Raw genomic sequence first — 12,922 nt, forward strand, 5'->3', positions numbered from 1 at the left:
CTACCTAAACAACAACACTATATTTTTTTAACTTGCCTTGGTCCCTTGTCTGGCAATCTTACCACAAATGTGTAAGTTGCATAAAAGTAGTTTTGTGAGAAGTAATGGGGACTATTATTCAAACATCCTTCCTTTCCTCAGGAGTTTTCCTGGACCTGTGGGCATTCTCCTTCACTTGTGTTTTCTTTCTCCCATGGCCACACACACACATACACACACACACACACACACACACACACACACAGTTACACTGACAGACAAGTTACCTGTGCAGCAATCATCCTTATACACTGTCATCATCTCACACGGAAGATTTCCAGGCTATGATGTCCCAAGATACATGCAGCAGTTCCAGCTGTGCCCCACACCCACGGGAAGGAGACCCTGGCACTCAGCAGAAGCGGACACTCCATGGACGTTGCAGCAAACACAAGCACTCATCATTGGAAAAGAAGGAAGTAAGAAACTAGCCTTCTCTTGCTGGCAGGTTCTTTAACTTAACCTGCAACTCTGGAGCTGAGCCAGAAAGCTCCAAGGACTGCCGGCTGCTGTCACCCAGGAAAAGAGGGCAAATCCACCACCGCCATCACCCCATGCATTAATAGTTACATCCCAGTTATGGACCTAGAAAATGGATCTCATGAATCAAATTAGCAAGCTGGCTACATCCCAATAAGGATCTGAAAAACTGAGCCCTCCAATCAAATTATCAGGCTGTAGGAGAGGGTGATTTGATCACGGACATCTTCTAAAGGCACTGGGCAGCATGATAAATCTCCGGTGTAGGTTATACACCATAGAATGTACCCCACAAACAGATTACTGTGACCTTGAGCTATTTAAACAAACACCAAACCCATACTTGAGTGTAGAAAAATACGTTTATGCATTGTTAACAGTCCTCCTAGGAAATATTTTTTTTTCCTAGGGTAAATTATTGCAAAGGATAAAGGCCAGGGCACAACTGAAATTAGCCATTTAGATGTGTTTAGGCTAAAACCTGTTAAGCACACGTACATGACATTCTGTAGCATCTTATCTTTCATTTGTCAAGGTTTTTAAATCCCTCTTGAGCTGGAGTACCATTTTTAGCTTGGCTAGGTCAGAATGACACTGAACAATATGAATGATGACACACAAGACAGCTATACGGACAGAGTTGTCATCAGCAAGCCAGCTGGGCTAACACCTGTAATGTCCTGCACAGCTGATCTTCAGAACCAGGATCCAGAAACTAAGAATGTGGAGGAGTTCCAAGACCACAAGTAACATTTAAAGAGTCATTAATGAGTCACTAAAACTTGGGTTTTGGGAGGCATTAAATCATATTTTGACTTTTAAAAGACTGCCAGCTCTATAAATTAAAAGCTGTTCTGTGATGTATCCATTCTTTATAAATTCACTGAAAACTAAAAATCAAAAGATAACTATGTATAATCAAATATTTGGGTTAGCCATCTTTAAGATAAGATTATAAAATCACATTTAAAGATTTGGCAAGATAGTGTCTTCAACTATCAGATTCTGTTGGACTCTAATCCATTCCACAGTCCACTCTAACAAAAGAAGTTCTCATCTTTCTACTTCTTAAGAGTCGAACCAGCTAAAAACAGGTTGCAACAGGACTATCACACCCTGTAAATTCTTGCTAGCGCACCCCTCTTTCCTAGAGACGTTCTTCTAATCAAATTTAGGCTATTCCTCTAGCTCTTGATTAGGCAAAATAAATATACATGCTATTTTTAGCAATCAAATAAAGCAATATCAGCAATACCTCCACTGAAATACAGAGATGGCTTCAGCTTTGTTTAGGGACTAGGTGATGGTAGAATTTGACTCATTCGACAAACATTCCTTAAGTGCCTACTGGGTACCAGGCACTGTGATAGATGCTGAGGATATAAAAATTAAGGAGACAGAATTCCATCCCTCAAGGACTCCAAACTCTGGTGGCATAATTAATCTCTCAAAATGCATTTGCTAGCTTCCCATTTATCTGTAATGTCTTGTTTCTCCTGTCAGTTGCTATACTGCCTTCTTTCTTTGCCAGAGTATTACGTTAATCAATCTCAAACCTTTATCTTTAGCCTGACTTTTTCCCTTAGGTCCAGACTCACATATCTTGCTGATCATCCCACCTTTCTTCAAACTTGGGTATTTCCAAAACAAAACTCATCACTGTCTCCCTTCTTCTCCCTACAAAAAAATAAAAGCCTGCTCCTCTTCTTGTATTTCCAACATCCATCAGCCAATCACACTCCTCATCCTGGGAGGAATCCTCCCCTGGCTTTTTCAGCCTCATTCACTATTTTACTAAATAAGTTTCACATCCTTTCCTCTAACACCACCTATCATCACTGCCCTGGTCTGACCTTCTCCTGTTTCCATCAAGTCTACAAAACCATGGGTCATAAAACCACCTTCATTACTCACGATATCCAGTCTGTAAATATGCCCTCCAGAGCCCAGATTCAGTAAGGAAATCTGACCATATCAGTGCCAAGCTTAAACCCTAGTTTCCTCCCACTGCCACCATGATAAAAATTCAAGGGTCTTAGAATGGCGAAAAAAAAAAAAAAAACAACTTTAATGACTTGGCTTCCAAGTACCTCATTCAGCCTCCTCTCTTGTACTCTCCTTGCACTTCCTGCTGAACTGAAGATGTCTGGATATTCACACTTCCATGCGGTTCCTCACACACACTATCCTCTCTACTGGAACACCTTTCCCACCTTTCTTCACACTTCAAAGCCCCATCCAGGCATTAATTCTAAGAAACCTTCAGATAACCTGTGGGATTTCTGAGTATGCCTCCTAGATGAGTAAGTCCATCTGCATGGGTGTGGAACTATATCTAATGGATGCTTATTTACCATGGTATACTGGAATTATCTGTGCCTCTGCCTTGAGAGAAAGGAAAGATAGATATCAATGTAGATGTAGATATAGATATACATACATACATACACACACACACACACACACATACACACAGACTATGGTCTCTCTTTCTCTCTTCATTCATAAATATATATATATGTATATATATATATATACATATATATATATAGTGGGGTTTTTTGTGGTTGGTTGGTTGATTCTCCAAAGACTGGTACAGCTCCTGGCATATAACATATACTTTTAAAACTTTTGTAGAACTCAACTGCTCTTATTAAAAACTGGATAAGAGATTTTAAGTAACTTTATGGTAGAAATGAATCTCAAAGGATATCAGCAAAAACTCCTGTGACTTCCTAGCTATTGTCCAGTATCAGTCAGCCTGATAAATTTACAGGGTTTATAGACGCAAGGTCCTCTGAAGTCTTTTGAAGCTTCCGGGTTCTGACTTCCTATTTTATCTTTTAGACATTTTACTGAAAAGGCAGTTAAGATTTCTCCCTAAATGTTCAGAGGTACATTTAAAGTTCATAGTATACTACAATCATACACAGGAAACACTATCATTAATACTTCCAAACATATACGACTCAAGGAGTCTCTAACTGCCTCAGAATGACTACCAAAAAAAGTTCACTCTTCTCTACATTCCAATTTTACCCAAATTTACTTATGTTTACCTCCAGCTATAATAAATCAAGACATCTCTCTGTTAAACATTTGGTTAGCACCCAAGAAACACTTAATTTTCTCATATCTAATGCTAAATAATTAGGATATTATCCTATACATCCAGTCATTACCTTACCCTGAAGGCTAATTCGATATTCTAATATAATTCTATAGAATATAGAATTATATTCTAATATAATTATTGTAGTTTTCCTCCTTTTCTCACAATAGAAATACTAAAGCATGTTTGGAGAGTCTCTTAATTTAAAGAAAAAAATCAATCCTAAGAGTCTATATTATCAGTAATATTAGAAACCTACTAGTATATTTATTAGGCAAATAAAAGTATATGACTTTAGAGAATGATGTTAGCAAAAATGGTGAAATAAGGAACTCCAAAAGTCAGTCCCTCCACACACACAAAAAAGGAATACCCTGGGGCACCTGGGTGGCTCAGTCAGTTTAGCGTCTGCTCTTGCCTCAGGTCATGATCTCGAATTCCTGGGATTGAGCCCAGAGTCCAGCTCCCTGCTCAGTGGGAGGCCTGCTTCTCCCTCTCTCTCAGCGTGCTTCCCCCCTCCCCAGCTTGTGCTCTCTCCCTTGCTCTTTTCTCTCTCTCAAGTAAATAAATAAAATCTTTTTAAAAAAAACAGTGACTACCCTGACAAAATTTGTCAGAATCAACTTTTTCAGAACTCTAGAAACTAACTGAAAGTTTACAGCAACCAAGCAAAAACTTAATCAAGGAAAAAGCACCTGAATCTCAGCATTTAAGGAAATCTCTGTTGAAACAACAGCAGATGATGAAGTTAACAGAACAGAGATTTCAGTGGCCATACTTGATAAAGAATACAGACTTTAAATGGAAATGAAAAGTATAGTATAGTAAATATGATCAATAATATTGTAATAATGTGACAGTGACCACTTATCATGGTGAGCACTGAGTCATGTACAGAATTGTCAAATCACTATGTAATATATCTGAAACTCCATATAATACCGTATGTCAACAAACTGAAAAAATTAGTTCAGAAAAGTCACTGAACAAATAATAACCACTAGAATAAGCAGCAACAAGCAACACCAGGGATGGAGGAGAATCTGATTTCCAGAGTTCGCACATTGCACTATACAAAATATTCACTTTTTAACAAAAAGCTATGAAGTATGCAAAAAGATAAAGTATAGCACGTACATAAGAAAAACAGAAACTAATAGGAACTCAGGAAGCCTGAACATTGGATTTACCACACAATGACGCTAAATCAATTATTTTAAATATGCTTAGTGTTAAAGGAAACTGTGTACAAATAACCAAAGGAAACCATGAGAGTAGTATCCTCCAAAACAGAAAATATAAATAAAGAAATAGACAGCATAAAAAGGAACCAAATAGAAATACTAAGGTTGACATATTCAAAGCACTTAAAGGGGAAAACACTGTCAACCAAAAATTTTATATCCAACAGAAATATTCTTCAAAAATGAAAGAAAGGGGTGCCTGGCTGGCTCAGTCGGATAAGCATCCAACTCTTGATTTCAGCTCAGGGTCATGATCCCAGCATTGTGCGATCAAGTCCCACATCAGGCTGTGCACTCAGCATGCAGTCTGCTTGTGCTTCTGCCTCTGCTCCTCCCCTCACTCACTCTGTCTCTTCTCTATCTCTAAAATAAATAAGTAAAATCTTTAAAAAAAAAAAAAAAAGTGGGGGGAGGAGAAATTAAGCCGTTGCAAGATAAACAAAAGCTGAGGGTATTCACTACTTCTAGTCTTGCCCTAAGAGAAATGTCCTAGGGGAGTGCTTCAGCCTGAAATGAAAGGACAACAGACAGTAACTTAAATTCACATGAAGAAATAAAGATCACCAGCAAAGGAAACTGAACAAGTATAAATAAAATCAGTAATAATGTAGTTTTGATTTGTAACTCTTTTTTCCTATATAATTTCAAATAAAACTCTGACACAAATGAACAGAGAAATAGTTCAACAATAATAGTTGAAGATTTCAAAATCACACTTCATTAATGGGTAGAACTACACAAAAGATACCCAAGGAACTAGAAGAGCTGAACAACAGTGTAAATCAACATACTAGACATCTATAGAATATTCTATACAATGACTGCAGAATACACATTCTTTTCAAATGTACCAGTAACATTCACCAAGACAGACCATATTCTGGACCATACTGCAAACTTTAAACTTAAAAGAACTGAAATCAAACAAGGTAGCTATTCAAATCCTACAGAATTTTATTAGAATGCCAAAGCAAAAAATATTTGGAAAATCTCCAAATATTTTGGAAATAAAACAACACATGCTTAAACAGTGAATAGATCAAAGATGAAATCACAGGGATATTAGAAAATACTTTGAGATGGATGAAAACAAAAACATAATATACCAAAACACAGTCTTCTATGAAAGTAGTGCTCACACAGAAATTTTTAGCTGCAAATGCCCATTTTAAAAAAGAAGAAAGATCTCAAATCAATAATCTAAACTTCTACCTGAGGGACATAGATAAAGAAGAACAAACTATGCCCAAAGCAAACAAAAGAAAGAAAGTAATAAAGATTGAAGCAGAGATAATAGAGAATAAGAAAATAACAGAGCATATTAAGAAAACCAAATTTGGTTCCTGGGAATGATCAACAACATTGACAAACCTTAGACTTTCCAAGAAAAATAAGATTAATTAACTACCACAATAAGAAATAAGTGTGAAGACTCTACTACTGACCTTACAGAAATAAAAACAATACTAAGGAATTGAACAATGTATGTCAACAAATTAGGTGACCTAGATGAACTAAACAAATTCCTAGAAACATATAAACCACAAAAATGGACTTAAAAGGCAGCAGAAAATCTGAATAAATCTATTACAAGGAAAAAGAATTAATAAATAAGCAGAAAATGGGGCACCACAGTGGCTCAGTGGGTTAAGCCTCTGCCTTTGGCTCAGGTCATGATCTCAGGGTCCTGGGATCAAGCCCGGCATCAGGTTCTCTGCTCAGTGGGGAGCCTGATTCCTCTCTCTGCCTGCTTCTCTGGCTACTTGTGATCTCTCTCTGTTTAAATAAATAAATAAAATCGTAAAAAAAAAAAAAAAAAAGGGCAGAAAACTTCCAACAAAGAAAATCCCAGGACCAGATAGCTTCACTGGTAAATTTTATCAAATATTTACAGAATTAACACAAATCCTTCTCAAACGCCTCCTCCCCCCCAAAAAAGGAAGTGGAAGGGACCCTTCCTAACTTATTCTATGAGGTCAATATTACCTGATACCAAAGCCAGACAAAGACATCACAAAAAAACTGTAGACCAATATACCATATGAACATAGACAACAAATCCTCAAAAAAAAAAATACTAGCAAATTGAATCTAGCAACATATTCAAGTAATTATACATGATAACCAAGTGTGGTATGTATAACAGGAATGCAAGGATAGCTGAACATATATAAATTAATTTATGTAGTACACAACATTAGTAGTATGAAAACTGGAAAAAAAAGATCATTTCATATGATATAGAAAGAGCATTTGACAAAACCCAATAACCTTTCATGATAAGAAAAATTCAAAAAACTACAAACAGAAAGAACTTAGTCTGATAAAGGACATGCTCCTAACATCATATTTAATGGTGCAAGACCAAAAGCTTTCCCCCTAAGATTAGGAAGAATGTAAGGATATCTGTTCTCATCTCATTGCCAGGACTAGAAGTACTAGCCAGGCAATTAGACAAAAAAATAAAAAAGAAAACCAAAACCAAAAAAACAAACAATCAAACAAACAAAGGCATCCAAATCAGAAAGAAAGAACTAAAACTATCTTTATTTGCAGATAATATGATCTTATATATAGGAAATCCTAAAGAATCCTCAAAATAAATTATTGGAGCTAAAAAACTCAGCAAAGTTGCAGGACACAAAAGCAACATATAAAAATCAGTCATATTTCTAAATGCTAGAAATTAAGAACCAAGAAATGACATTAAGAAAATAATTTCAGGGGTGCCTGGGTGGCTCAGTGGTTAAGCCTCTGCCTTTGGCTCAGGTCATGATCTCAAGGTCCTGGGATCGAGTCCCGCATCAGGCTCTCTGCTCTGCAGGGAGCCTGCTTCCCCCCTCTCTCTGCCTGCTTCTCTACCTACTTGTGATCTCTCTCTCTGTCAAATAGATAAACTTAAAAAAATTTTTAAAAAAGAAAATAATTTCATGTACAACAGCATCACAAAGAATAAAATACTCTGGAATAAATTTAAGCAAAAAGGTGCAAAACTTGTACACTGAAAACTACAAAAGTTGTTGAAAAAAATCAGAGAAAATCTAAATAAATGGAAAGATGTTCTATGTCATGGATTACAACACTTAATATTAAGATGGAAATACTATCAAAATTCTAATTGCCTCCTTCTTCATACCCTAAAATCATATGTAATTGATCCTAAAATTTATATGTAATTATAAGGAACCCTGAAAAGTCCCAAAAAAAAAAACTTGGGAAAAAAAAAAAAAACCAACGTTAGAAGACTTAAAATTCTTAATTTCAAAATTTACTACGAAGCTACAGTGATCAAAAGAGTGTGGTACTGATATGAGGATAGACAACATATAGATCAATGAAACAGGACTGAGAGTCCATAAACAAAACTAAACATCCATAGTCAACAGATTTTCAACACAAGTACCGAATGGGGGAAAGAAAAGTCTTTTTAATAAATGGTGCTGGGATGGAACGCCTGGGTGGATCAGTTGGTTGAGCATCTGACTTGGGCTCAGGTCATGATCTCAGTGTCCTGGGAGCAACCCCTGCCATCAGGCTCCTTGCTTATCAGGGAGTCTGCTTCTCCCTCTGCTCCTTCCCAACTCCCATGCCCTACTTGTGCCTGGGCTTGCTCGCTCTCTCTCTCTCTCTCAAATAAATAAATAAAATCTTTGGAAAAATAAATTAATTAATCGTGCTGAGATAACTGGATAGCCCTGTAAAAGAATGAAATTCAGTCTGAATTATACCATACACAAAAATTAACTCAATATGGACCAAAATCTAAATGTAAGAGTTAATACTATAAAACTCATTGGAGAAAACATAGGGGATTTTTTCATGACCGGGGATTTGGCGATGTTTTCTTAGATCTAAAACCAAAATCATGATTAACAAAAGAAAAAAAATGGACTTCATCAAAGTTAAAAAACTTTTGTCCATCAAAGAATGTTGCTGAGAAAGTAAAAAGACAATGCACAGAATGGAGTAAGAGGGTATGGGAGGGACTGCTTAATGGCTTCTGGGTTTCTCTGAGGTGAAGAAAATATTCTGAACACATAGTTGTGATGGTGGCATAACACTGTAAATGCACTGAAAGCTACTGAATTGTACCCTTTAAAATGGTTAAAATGGTGATTTTCTTTTAAAGTTCAATAGTTCTGGTTTTTTTCAAAACAGTTGAGAATTCAACTAAATAAAGAAGTGTGTATATAAAAAATGCACCTCGTGGAAAATTGTGATCTTGTTTTCTCTTGCTATTTTTCTTGACCCCAATAACCTGAAATTAGTCTAACAAAGTTTCTTAATAAAAGGTTAACTTCTGACCTACATTTAAAAAGCCATAATATATTCATACATATATTTACATATAATTAAAATAAAATATCTGTTTCTTTGAAATGAGGTATGTCTTTAGATGAAAATAACTGGCCTTGGGGTGCCTGGGTGGCTCAGTTGGTGAAGCCACCGCCTTCGGCTCAAGTCATGATCCCGGAGTCCAGGACTGAGCCCCGCATCAAGGTCCCAGCTCCACAGGAAGTCTGCTTCTCCTTCTGATCTTCTCCCCCCGTCATGCTCTCTCTCACTCTCTCTCTCAAATGGATAAATAAAATCTTTAAGAAAAAAAGATGACTGGTCTTCTTTATTACATACTAGTATTGGTCCCAAATGGGATTTAAAAAGTAATATCCCGTCAAACTGCTTTGTATAATATAATTTCAGGATTTGAAAAGTTGAAGGTAATGTATCAAGTTTAAAGACTAACAAATATATCTTGAAATCTGGAACTGTGACACCTCCAGCTTTATTTTTCTTTCTCAAGATTCCTTCCACTATTCAGGGTCTTTAGTGGTTCCATACAAATTTCAGTTTTATTTGTTCTAGTTTTGTGGAAAATGTTGTTGGTATTTTGATAGGGATTGCATTGGATCTTTAGATTGCTTTAGGTAATATGGACATTTTAACAGTATCAATTCTTCCAATCCATGAGAATGAAATACCTTTCTAATTGTTTGCATCACCTTCAGCTTCTTTCATAAGTGTTTTATTAGTTTTTAGAGTACAGGTCTTTTACCTCCTTGCTTAAGTTTACTCCTAGGTATTTTATTCTTTTTGGTGCAAGTGTAAATAGTGTTCTTTTTTTTAATTTCTCTTTTTGCTACTTCATTATTAGTGTATAGAAATGCAACTGATTTCTGGGTATTAATTTTGTATCCTACAACTTTAGCGAATTCATTTATTCTAGTAGGTTTTTTGTTAGAGTTTTGAGGATTTTCTATGTATAGTATCATGTCATTTGCAAATAGTGATAGTTTAACCTCTTTTAACTTCAACCAATATGGATGCCTCTGTTTTTCATGCCTGATCACTGTGGCTAGGACTTCTAGTACTACATTGAATAAAAGTGGCAAGAGCTGAAGAGATACAGGCTTCCAGTTATGGAATGAAAAAGTCACAGGAATAAAAGGCACAGCATAGGGAATATAGTCAATAATGCTGTAATAGCATTGTATGGTGACAGATGATAGCTACACCAGTGGTGAGTATGGCAGTATATATATATAGGCTTGTCAAATCACTATGTCGTACACCTGAAACTAATGTAACATCGTGTGTCAGCTATACTCAAATTCTAAATAACTGACAAATATCAATAAAATGTAATTGCTTTTCAAAAAAAAAACCCAAATATTTAAGATCTCCAAATGTTTAAGTTCTTTAAAATGCAAGAAAGGAAATAACGTCTGGGGGCATTTGGGTGGAGCAGTGCAGTCAGTTAAGCGTCCAACTCTGGGTTACAGCTCAGGTCATGATTTCAGGGTCATGAGATCGAGCCCTGCGCTGGGCTCCACACTCAGGGTGGAGTCTGCTTAACACTCTCTCCCTCTTCCTCTGCCCCTCCCCACCACACTCTCTCCCTTGCTCTCTCTAAAATAAATAAATAAATCATTAAAAGAAAAAAAGAAATAATGTCTTCACAAAAAACAATTTCTTTCTATTAGATCATTATGTCACAAGTTAATATTAAAATTTAATTCAGCAGGTAGAGTCAACTTTATTCTAGAATAACTGCTGCAAACCTTGAAAACATGTGTGCTGAAGATACGTAAATAGCTACACTATTTGGTTATGTGCAATAAACTGGACTGAAGAGTCTGAATGTAACCACAACCATTTTTACCATGAAAGAGTCTAGATCCTCTTTTGTACTATGCCCAATTTCTCCAAATTGGTGAAATGCCTCTGGACAGTCTGAGTTGGCCAGAAAAACACCTGCGTGAGGACCAGTAGGCAGCACCTCCCTGAGAGCTCAGAGTGACTCTCTGGGCCATTTCATAGCACCCATTCATTCTCACCCAAACTTCATAAAAAAGAGAATTAGCCCAACAATCAATTTAGCCTTTCCTAAATTTTCACTTCAAGATTGAGAAGTAACTGATAATTCTGAAACCACTATATAAATAGAAATTTCCAGAAACATTAATCAAAATAATTAACTACTAAATTTGAAGGGGAAAAAAGCCATAAAGCAAAAGTAAATCTACAGTGGCTCTAGGCCAATTCTAAAGACATCTTTCTTTCCGTATGACACAAAAATCGAAAGATAAACTGCAACTGAAGAACTATATGATTATAATTGTCCTATTGCAGTCAGTCTTGATTATATTTAAAATACACATTTTGCCATTCTCATAATGAAAGGATAAGGCAGGGGCGCCTGGGTGGCTCAGTGGGTTTTAAAGTCTCTGCCTTCAGGTCATGATCCCAGGGTCCTGAGATCAAGTCCCGAATCGGTTCTCTGTTTGGTGGGGAGCCTGCTTCCCCGCCCCCACACCTGCTCTCTGCCTACTTGTGATCTCTGTCTGTCAAATAAATAAACAAAATCTTTCAAAAAAAAAAAGATAAGGCACATCTGTATTCCACACTGATGATGGTTTTTCTCTGATATCAAAGTCCCTTCCTCAAGGTAGCTGCCACTCAAGATTTTTTTTTTTCCTGTAGCTGGGAATATGAACAAACAATTGGATTTCAAGGCAACATTAACTGTATATAAAGATATGCCATATACACAACATAACTGATTTCTCCTATCAAAGGTCTCACCAAGTACAAAAAAAATGTAACCAAAGATATCTCTTTTCCTACAAATCAAATTTCAGGTTTCTAGCATATATGGAGAATTTGATGTGACCATGCTTTGTTTTTGGGTATTTTTAAGAGATTTACAAAGCTATATTCTATAATAAATTTGATGCCCCAAATCATTATAAATATGGTTCATTCATGAATTCCATACATCTTAAAAGCGCTAATTATATTTCCAACAAATTGTCTATTAGACAATAATAGACACACATAAATTATATTTCTCTACTTTTAAATAATGAATGTATCTTTGAATTTAGAATGCTAAAAAAATACATAGCCAGTTAATACATTAAGTTTTTAGTAAGATGACATCCTTAAATGCCTCTCATCACTACAAATTAAATGTTAATTTATCATTGAGAAGTAATCAAATTCAAAATAGAGTATTACTAAATATATTCTAATAAGAAGGTAAATTACAGCTTGAAAAGTACTGCCAGATACAATGTATTATGGCTCCTCTATATATACATATATAGGACAGTAGGTTTGAGAGTAGTAAGAGGTTAGAGAGTGTGGTCAAACATTTTATCATTATGAGACAAGTAAGAATCATAATGACCTCTGGTTCAGTCAGCAAAGACCACAAATAACTCAAGTGCATTTGGGAGAAACCACTATTTTTCTAGTTTTATCAAGTATATAAAGTGAATTCTGAAGAAAGTTTTACAGTTAAGCACTGTATAACATAAACTTTCAGTCATTCGGGAGGATCTTTTTGTTACTTTAATTTTTTAAAAAGTTACAAAATGAATTATAGTATCTTGAGGTTAATAAAATTAATGTTTAGGAAAACAACATCCTAACAGAAGTTGAATGATGTTGAAGGAAAAGTATAGTACCTTATGAAGCATATTTTCTATTGTTCTCATATGATTAGCAACACATTCTTTGTCTCTAGAAAAAAAAATTAAAATTA

The 12,922-nt window shown here is 35.8% G+C and overlaps 1 protein-coding gene across 1 annotated transcript in view; it reads right to left on the reverse strand.

Annotated features, from left to right (window-relative positions):
- LOC123386979 (coiled-coil domain-containing protein 171-like) overlaps positions 1-12,922 on the reverse strand; it is a 98,826-nt gene that overhangs the window by 40,424 nt on the left and 45,480 nt on the right. Inside the window, exon 5 of the mRNA XM_045073488.1 lies at positions 12,846-12,900. Within this exon, the coding sequence (XP_044929423.1) occupies positions 12,846-12,900 (55 nt within the window). The remainder of the gene's footprint in view (positions 1-12,845; positions 12,901-12,922) is intronic.

Source organism: Mustela putorius, unplaced genomic scaffold (assembly GCF_011764305.1).
Source record: "Mustela putorius furo isolate JIRA1106 unplaced genomic scaffold, ASM1176430v1.1 tig00537241_pilon_pilon_pilon, whole genome shotgun sequence".
Lineage (NCBI taxonomy): Eukaryota > Metazoa > Chordata > Mammalia > Carnivora > Mustelidae > Mustela > Mustela putorius.